The sequence below is a fragment of the Rosa rugosa genome, chromosome 2 (assembly GCF_958449725.1).
Source record: "Rosa rugosa chromosome 2, drRosRugo1.1, whole genome shotgun sequence".
In the NCBI taxonomy this organism is placed as follows: Eukaryota; Viridiplantae; Streptophyta; class Magnoliopsida; order Rosales; family Rosaceae; genus Rosa; species Rosa rugosa.
In genome coordinates this window covers 42,516,085-42,525,738 of record NC_084821.1, presented here as the reverse complement: position 1 = coordinate 42,525,738, position 9,654 = coordinate 42,516,085, and the positions used below count along the sequence as shown (strand labels likewise).

The window sequence follows — 9,654 nt, the reverse complement described above, 5'->3', positions numbered from 1 at the left end:
GACGTCTTTCTCAATGATTGCGATGCCGGCCCCGACGTCATTGACCCCTTTTTTTATGACTGCGACGTCGGCCTCTATAACTGTCATCGCTGTTTCCATGGCTGCGTCGATGAAGCTGGCCTCGATGACCGTCATCGGTGTTTCCATGGCTGCGACGTATATTTCACTTCCCTACATGCCCCCGGCTTTAGTGACGCCTTCCTTGATTACCACGACGTCAGCCTCGATAACCGTCATCGTTGTTTCCATGGATGCGTCGATGAAGCCGGCCTCGATGATCGTCATTGGTGAATGGAGACTTATCGACGTCCCTTGCGATTTCGGCCGCGAGCTCTTGAGGGCCAGTGCGCTTACATGCATCAATCATTTTCTCCATCTTTTCGTGCCATGATTCGTTGCATGCTCTCTTGGATTAGCCTAGTCCAGCCCCGCCTTTTTGCCTCCCATTCAACGTGCCTCCCATCCCCTCGACGAGGGGTCCTCTAGAGACTCCCCCGGTGACGCCGCTGGTGCCCCTGTTTACTATTACGTTGTTGTTTTGGCAGAGGTCTCCGTCGGCGTCGGCGTCTGTCGAGTCGCTGTGAAGTTGTAGAATTTTTTCTGGTTTTCGTCGTTGGCGGGCCTCGCGGTCTTGTTTTTCCATCCAAAGTTGCTCGAGTTCCTGTCTTAGCCTTTGCGTTTCGTCAACTGGAGACAAGTTTAGGTCACTGATTGGATTTGGGATGGATCCATTGGGGGGTTGGTGGGGGGAATTTCATCACTTCAGTCCTCAGTGACAAAAATGGGATACCGTCAGGGGTAGCTCCCGCCATCACTTTTTAGGAAAAAGTGTTTCCCACAGACAGCGCCACTTGTTGGTGACAAAAAATTCCGTATAGGATATTGACTCACCAATGAATGCGGCTGGAGCGAGAGCTGACCAGGAACAATCTAGAAGCTTCCTATTTGAGCGTTGACTCGGAGTTTGACTGTCGGCTCGATGAGGAGGGGGGTACCTGTAGAAAACCCTCCGATATCTAAGTCAATATGTTTCGTAGTCGTGTGGAATAGAAAGAGTCAGAATGGGATGGTTTACCTGGACGTCAAGCCTCCTTTATATTGGCAATGACTTACTTGGAGGACAAGTCGCCATTATCTCCGCTTTTATGACCGCATTTACTTACACACTTATGATGATACTTATTGCTGCAATAACGGCAGTTAATCTTGACGCATTTACGACAGTCATTCATCGCTCATTCATACTCATATTTACGGCGCGTAGTTATTATTGTAGTTAAGGCCATAATAATTAGGATTGGGTAGGTAAAACCGAAATACCGAACCCCGTCCCGAGCTCGTACCGAAAATAGGCGGGACGGGCCGATATCAAAAATATAAAAATTACTATTCAGCCCGGCTCGTACCGAACTGAACAAACGGGACGGGCTACGATATTGAAGTTTTAAAAACCGACTGGGCCCGGCCCGTACCTATTTGTATATACATATGTTTTTTTATTTATATATATAATATATATTCACAAGTTTTGGTCTTTCTTGTCTTCTAATGGGACCTGTGCACCTCCCACTTTCGCAACTCTCTCTCTGTTCATCCTCTCTCTCCCCCTCTCTGTTCACTCCCCTCTCTCTTCCCAATCCTTCATTCAGCCTCTCTTACAATTTGTCTCACCACTTTAGACGTCAGCACCGCACCATCTTCAGTCAACCCATGTAACACCATCATCGTAACACCACTCTCAAGGAACGCTGCCCAGACCTGTCTCCCTCAGTTTTCATTATCTTTTAGAAGATTTGGGTTTGTCAATTTGTGCATGTTAAATGAAGAAAACAGTATTTGTAGGGTAATTTTATATTTTTTCGATTGATCTACACCTTGGTGATGCTGAGGTTGCTTTGTTTTTGTTTAGTTGGTTGTAATCTAACTTTATTTTCTTTGAATTGGATTTCGCCATCACCTATCAATTACAAACTCGCAGTCTCTTTCACTAATCACTACCATCTCTTTACCATCAAGTGAAGCAAACAGAGATCAACAAAGTGCAATTTATTATTATTTTTTTATATATTTCAAATACCGATCTGGGCCCGGATTTTGTTCCGACCCATACCAATACCGATCGGTTCAGGATGTGTCAGTTTCAGTTTTGAAAATCACTTATCCCGTCCCGGCCCGTACTGAGCAATAGTTTCGGGATCGGGATCGGTTCTACCTGAATTTCGGCCCGTCCCTAGTAATAATCACCCTTTCATGACCGATATTTATAGCCGCATTCATAGCTGGTTATTTGTCATAATTACATGTCGAAAATGGTTGACTACTCCCGCACTATTGCACTATTGCATGTAAGATATGATTCTAATGAACGTAATATATAAAAGGGTCTTACTAAATGTAACCAGCAAATTTCTTAGTATACCCAGCAACCAAAAATTATTTCATATTTTCCCACTTTACCCTTGAAAAAAACAAAATGAAAATCTGCAATACACCAGCCATCGCGCCCTCCTTTTCGATTCCTCGGCAGAATACTAAGTTTCAAACCAACAATCAAATTTGCAATACCTATCGTTGTCCTTCCTTAGTATGGAATACTATACATGCATACTTGCATGGGATATAAAAGAAGAATAAAGTTTATGGAGAAGAATTAAACAATGGAGGGGGAACTACAGTAGATTGGTCATGGCCATTAATATTGTGGTCTTCTCTTGCACAATTCAAAATGAAGGAATAGAATCAATTCTGCAATATGAAAGCGGTAACTGAACATAAAAGCTATGTGCAATGTCTTTGGAAAAAAGAAGAATTAACTATAGCAAATGTCTCCAATGGGGTTTATATAGAATACCCAGAGTGTAATTTCAACTCCTTGCGCAAAAGAAGAATATCACAGAGATGGGAAAGAAGCTGCCAAACGACTGAGGCCTATCAGCCACATGGTGAAATGGGGGATGACACTACTAGAAAAAGTACCCATCACACACGGATGAGAATCCTTGTGAAATTATAGTATTTTATACGGAAATCCGTGTGAAGATGCCAATACACACGGTACAACGACGGATTAAAAATCCGTACGTATTTCTGGCGTTGCTAATACTATTTGCATACTGAATTATCTATCCGTGTGAATGCATTTGGTGGGTCCCACTCCCTTTCCCATCCTCTGATTAGTAATTTTTGGAATAAATGTAATTCATCATTTTATAATAATTCATATATTTAGATATTTATTTTTAGTTCTTCCATTAACTTTTAATTTATAATAATTCATATATTTATTTTTAGTAGTTCATCTCTCTGAATCAGAGACACCATGGCATGTTGGCTGGGTGTGATATCTGTTTCTTCACATTTTGAATAAGGGTAAAGTGGAAAAATATGAAATAATTTTTGGTTGCTGGGTATACTAAGAAATTTGCTGGGTACATTTAGCAAGACCCTATATAAAAACGTAATGTTGGGCTTGTTTGGCTCCAGTTTTTGCTGTAGCTGGTCAACAGTCTCTTTTCTGCGCGGGCGTGCCAGCACCGTTCGGGTGCGGTCGTCGGGGATGTCCCTTGACCTGACTTCTTTCAAGCTATTGTAGAAGAGGAGAGCACCAACCTCGTCGCAGGGGTCCTTTATGCCTCGTGGTGAGGACTTTTGCTGAGTTTCTTCAATATCACAATCGATACTCGACGTCGTAGATCGAGCAGAGCGAAAATCACTGGGAAGTGGGGAGAACTTACTAAAGCGTGACTTTAGCTTAGCTAGTTTGCGAGGGCGTTACCCCTTGCTTGGCTGGTTCCGAAACCGTTGTGGTCGCTGTACTACAGTCGGCTCCCGAGGAGACTAGGACCGAAGCACGTTGACAGAGGGTTTGGTGGCATTGACAGTCGACAACTGAGAAGACTAGGACTGGAGTGTGATCACCGGTAAGAGAAAGAGAGGGGTACGGTTGCTCTGAGAGGGATTTCTCTAGAGAAGCTTGGATGATCATAGAGATTCTTTGATGAATTGTGTTGTCTATTGTTACTTGTTGTAGCCTCTATATATAGGCTACCAAGCCATAGTGGTTGGCCTTAAACAAATCATGATGGATTAAGCACTTAAACACTAATGGAATTGTTAGGTTTAAGCACTTAAACACTAATAGAATTGTTAGGTTTGAGCACTGAAACACTAATGGAATTGTTAGGTTTGAGTCACTTTCTGCTCCTTTATTCATTCAATTATATCTCTACCAAGAAATCAGAATGGGCCTTTGACTTCTTCATATCAAATGATCTACAATGAGTGTAGATCATTGTGGTGAAATTTCAGAGCTTAATTCCATGTGGTTGGACCGGAAACGCTGCTGGACTCCTTACAGGTCCAGTTTTCCAGTTTTGCTTCTGTAGAAAATTGGACTGATTGTTTGAAGGCTTTTCACTCAAAACTAGCTCTGGCACTCTTCATAAGAAATGATCCTTGGTATGTCTATAATTAATCTGGAAAGTTTTAGCTTATTTGGATTTCGTTTGGTTAGTCTGCCGCCCTTCCTTCCTTGTTTAGCTCGGTTTCTCCTAGCCGAAGTAGGAAAATGTGCTAAAGTTGACTTTTCATTTCCATGCTTCCATCATTTCCTTTTCTTGCAGCTCGCAAAATCTTCCATAGTAGACTTTATTTAGCCTCTAAATAATATATTTCGAACTTGTCGACAATATATAGCTTGAGCCACTGATATTGGCAATATTTCTCCAAGACACGTCTTGTCAGGCCAAAATGCTTATTTTGGGTTCAAACAGGGTTGTTCCACAGTTGTAATGTAATAAGCTAAGAGCCGAAATACTTCCTCAATTTTAACTAAAGGAAATTCTTGGTTAGATCTATTCCGGAAACCTGCTCGTTCATCTTCTTTGTGATTACGAACATGTAATTTTATAATTCGAGCTGGTCATTTCACAAATTACCCTCAGAGAAATGTTGTGTTGGAGTCGAGAGTTTCCTAGCTTATTTCTAGTGATTGTTTGTTGCTAGGGATAAAATGTAATATTTCAAAAGAAAACATGAAGAGATCGAAGTTGTAGGGACGTCAGTCATATAAGCAAATGTGGAAGATAAATTTATCACGTATACATCAAATTGCGGCAACAATAAACTTACAAACACATCTATTAATTGTTACCACTTATCTCTACAAATTCTTTCTATTTTTATCTTAAACTCCCGAACAACATGTTCTTTCTAAACTCGCACACATACTCAACCCAAATAGAAATTTGATCACTGAAACCGAAAATGGGAGACAATGGGGATGCCCTGTTAAACCGAAAGAGCAACAAGTTCCAGCGCTGCGTTTCACATGCACATGATGAATTACAGATCTTTAGATCCTACCTGCGATGGATGTTCGTGGATCAATCCAATGTTTGGAGAGCATGTCTCTCTTGGTGCATGTTCATTCTCTTTGGAATCGTTGTCCCCGCCATTTCCCATTTCGTGTTTGCCTGCGCCACCTGCGACGGAAACCACAAGAGGCCCTATGACAGTGTCGTGGAATTGTCATTGAGCAGCGTCGCGACGGTGTCATTTGTGTGCCTCTCATGGTTTGTAAGGAAGTTTGGGCTCCGAAGGTTCTTGTTTTTTGATAAGCTTTATTATGAGAGCGAAACCGTCAGGAGGGAATATACAGCACAATTAAATGTGAGTTTAATCTTCCTCTGAATCTCTAGAGAAGTATTTTCATTTCATTGAGTTTAGTTTAGTTTAGTTTCATTACTTCAACATCGTTTATTGATTGAATTAAAATGTGCACATATATGCTCCTCTGTCCTAATGGTTTCAAATTTTCAATATGCGTGGATCAAAATATTTATCAGCCAAATGCACATAATCTATCAATGATTTTGAACTTTATCAGCCAAATGCACAATTGCTGAGTAATATTTAATCTAATTATAAGATTTTTTTTTTCAACAAAATATGAGTAGAAGTCTCAAATTAGACTCAATCATTTTCTATTGATGATAAATAAATAAAATAAATTATTACATACACCAAACTGAGACCCAGAAAGGCAGAAAGTTAATAACGTTTAGAACTAATCAAGCAATAAAATAATAGTAACTTCCCTTTTGGAAATACATGAATCTACTAATTCATTGTGGTATTTCGTTCCACAACGATAATAAGGTCTATATTCAAATCCCCACTTTCAAAATAATAGAAAAAGTCCCTTAAAAAAATAAAAGAAAAGTATAATTTAAACATAAAACAAAAGAAAGACGACATGATTTGTTTTTGAGTAGTAAATCGCTTATTTGATCTCTTCATTTTAAATACAAAAATTAGTAACTTCACTTTTGGAAGACACGTTAATTTACTAATTACTAAATTTAGAGCTATAAGCTATTTTTTGGTACAAACACTAATTCATTACATATAGAGTTGTTGCAAGCAGAAGATCAAACCCAAAAAGATAGGATTGATACTCAAGTAGCAAAATGATTTTTCGATCTCAATGGTTCATTGTTAAATTTGATTTTTCTGCTCGATTTAATGTTTTATGGTAGCTGATCGATGACTATTATTTTAATTTTAGTTTTCTTTGTCTTAACTTTTCCATCACCCTTTTGTCTTGAACGTGTATTTATAATTTATTCATTCGCCCCAGAAAATAAATCTATTAATTCAATGACCTGTTGAGATAATACCTTTGTTTGCTTCCCTACACTGACAAATTTTTGTTTATTGTAGAGGTCATTGAAAATTCTCTCCATCTTTGTCCTACCATGCTTTTTTGCCGAAAGTGTGTATAAGATATGGTGGTACACTTCTGGATTCTCACAAGTGCCTTTCGTGGCTAATGTTTACGTAAGTTCCACTGTCGCATGCATTCTAGAACTGTGTTCATGGCTCTACCGGACGACCGTGTTTTTCCTCGTGTGTGTTCTGTTTCGGTTGATTTGCTACCTCCAAATCTTAAGGCTTCAAGACTTTGCCACAGTGTTTCAAGTCGAATCCGATGTGGCGTCAATTATGTCCGAGCACCTTAGAATCCGAAGGCACTTAACGATCATAAGCCATAGGTTCCGGGGGTTCATATTGTGGTCTCTAACATTGATCACAGGGAGCCAATTCGCATTGTTGCTCATCACGACCAAGTCCAGTGCCGCTGTCGATTATATGCATATTTTCAGAGTTGGGGAACTTGTGGTATGTTTCCATGTCACATCATTTGCTGACAAGATACATTTTATTTGTCGTCAAAATAATATTTTGTAGACATGCAACTACTTACTTGATATATAAAACATCTATGAACATGACTCAAACAAAATCTAAGCTAAAAGGATGTACAATATTATCCCATATTTGATAGTCAACTGACATAATCAATTGAGGTCTTAGGCGGATTGGCTAGTTTACTTATTTTGAGTCATGTAAATCTAGATATGTCAGTTTTTTTCTTCTTCTTATTTTATAGTGTAGTCGCCGCATAAATTGTGCAACTCAAATCTTTGAATGTGTATTATTTACTAGGGTAAGCATTGATTTTAAGCCAATTGTTGCTTAAGCAATAGCTCTTGCTTTTGGGACTTGAACCCTAGCATATGTAACGCTATTACGGTCATATAATTATTGTATGGATTTCTAACTTTTCCCTCAAAAACGTATATAACTGTTATTTTTTTTGGATTCAGTTATGCTCCATAACTTTGGTTACCGGCCTCCTCCTCTTACTCCGCAGCGCAACTAAAATAACACACAAGGCCCAAGCAGTGGCATGCCTAGCTACCAAGTGGCATGTTTGTGCCACACTGGAGTCGTTTGATGGAACCGAGTTGGATTCTCCAACGGCTCAAATTGCGAATGATCCAGCATTTTATTTTAACACCGACGAAGAGTCAGACGGGGATTTGGTTAGTGATGAAGATAATGACTTGGAAAACACCAAGATGGTGCCATCTTGTTCATCCCATACCATTTCTTACCAAAAACGTCAAGCTCTGGGTAAGCCGGCCCACCTAAATTATACTTTGTTATTTGCATCAATTATTAGATAGCACAATGAACAACAAAATATTTAGTAGCGCTCTAGAGTGAAACTACGAAGTTAATCACTCTCGAACCCATCATATATTGTTAATTACATTTTACATTCCGCTTCAAAGACTGTTTTAGCAAAAAATCAAGCAAAGCCTTATGAAAATGCATGATTGAAATACCTAAGTTCTAACAAGGGTCCATCTTCATTTTGGATAATTTCTTTTTGATAGCTTCTCTTTCGGATAATTTGTTTGCTAATAACTGTTTATATCCATGGTTTGCAGTGACCTATTTTGAGAACAATAAAGCCGGCATAACTGTTTACGGGTTCACGTTGGATAGGACTACACTCCACATGTTATTTATGATTGAATTTTCATTAATTCTCTGGCTGTTGGGGAAGACCATTAATGGAATTTCTTAGGTAAAATTTTTAGAGAGACAGGGAGAGTTGGGAGATTGGGCACTAATGGTATGTATATAAAGTTCTATCCATTTTTGTATTTTAGTCTGTTATCCTCGTACTTATAATAGTGGGTGTTATGAAATTACAGCTTCAATCAGATTCTCTCTCCCTCTCTTCGAAGGAAATCAAAGGAGCGGTTAAATAACAATGACTAGCCTACACGAAGATCAACAAAATATTAGTATGGGAACTTATTCAAGTACTTGCTCAAATATGAAAATAAGTTTGACACCGGAAAAACCACTCTCTCAACCAAGGTGTAAGAAAAATGTCCATGCATGTAAATGATAAAGTAATTTGGGGTTCACATCCAAAACTAATTGATAATTGATGAAATGACCCAAACCCTTATAAAACTCATAGACAAAGTCCTCATTTTCTGTGGGGATTCATACTCCCAACACGCTACTGCACGTGTGGCGAATTTTCAAGCCATATACGTGGACAATATATATTGGGTGACGAGGAGCCTGTGTGGCAATGAGGCATGCACACGTGGGATAACCCACTTTAATATCATGATATTAGGATTCACATCAAAAACCAATTGACAATTGATGAAATGACCCAAACCCTTATAAACTCATAGACAATGTCACCATTTTCCCATGTAGAACTCATACCCTGAACAACATATTCGTCCCAAACCAAGCACCAACACCCCAGACTGCATGCCTTGCTAATTTGGTCATGAGGTTAACAACACTTTCCTGAAGGTATTGGAACTAAATGCTCGCAGGCGCAGAGCCAGGATTTTAAGTTTGGGGGGCCAAAACATAAATGTATTTTTCTCATATACAAATAAAAATTATGTCAAATTATTTTTCTAGACTCATGGTAACAAAAGACGATGTAAATGCATGTCCGTGCATGTACAAGACAAACTTCTACTATGGAAATATCAGATGGAATTATTTTTACTTGTCTTACAGATGGACTTTGGTAATTGTCTACTTAATTCTTGGTTTCTCTAGTTGTACACCAATTTAGATCTTTAGGCGACTACTTTTATTATTTAGGGGAGTCAGGTTGTGAGGGTTTGAGTTTTTATAGTTTTAAGCTTGATTAAGTGAACTCATTCTGTTTGCAATGAGGGTTACTATGCTAGCTTGTCAATTTGTTTAGCGGCTAGCTTGTGCCAAATATGACTCTAAGATAAGACAACAATTTAT

General features: G+C 39.0%; 1 protein-coding gene across 2 annotated transcripts; it reads left to right on the top strand.

Annotated features, from left to right (window-relative positions):
• Window positions 1–5,141: 5,141 nt before the first annotated feature.
• Window positions 5,142–8,784, top strand: LOC133733977 (uncharacterized). 2 transcript variants are annotated; one of them, XM_062161639.1, is made up of 5 exons: window positions 5,142–5,670; window positions 6,724–7,182; window positions 7,671–7,980; window positions 8,301–8,488; window positions 8,571–8,784. In XM_062161639.1, exons 1-4 carry the CDS (start codon window positions 5,266–5,268, stop codon window positions 8,438–8,440), a joined length of 1,314 nt encoding a protein of 437 aa, XP_062017623.1. In that variant the 5' UTR covers window positions 5,142–5,265; the 3' UTR covers window positions 8,441–8,488; window positions 8,571–8,784. The 2 variants fall into 2 exon arrangements, with proteins under 2 accessions (XP_062017623.1, XP_062017622.1); XM_062161638.1 differs by lacking the exon at window positions 8,571–8,784 and having other exon boundaries at window positions 8,301–8,562.
• The last annotated feature ends 870 nt before the right edge of the window (window positions 8,785–9,654 follow it).

Excerpts from the sequence above, each read along its gene's own strand:
- LOC133733977 (XM_062161639.1), top strand. The coding sequence starts at position 5,266 with ATGGGAGACAATGGGGATGCCCTGTTAAACCGAAAGAGCAACAAGTTC. Across the intron at positions 5,671-6,723 it reads AATATACAGCACAATTAAAT|AGGTCATTGAAAATTCTCTC; the intron begins GTGAGTTTAATC and ends TGTTTATTGTAG. Across the intron at positions 7,183-7,670 it reads TCAGAGTTGGGGAACTTGTG|TTATGCTCCATAACTTTGGT; the intron begins GTATGTTTCCAT and ends TTTTGGATTCAG.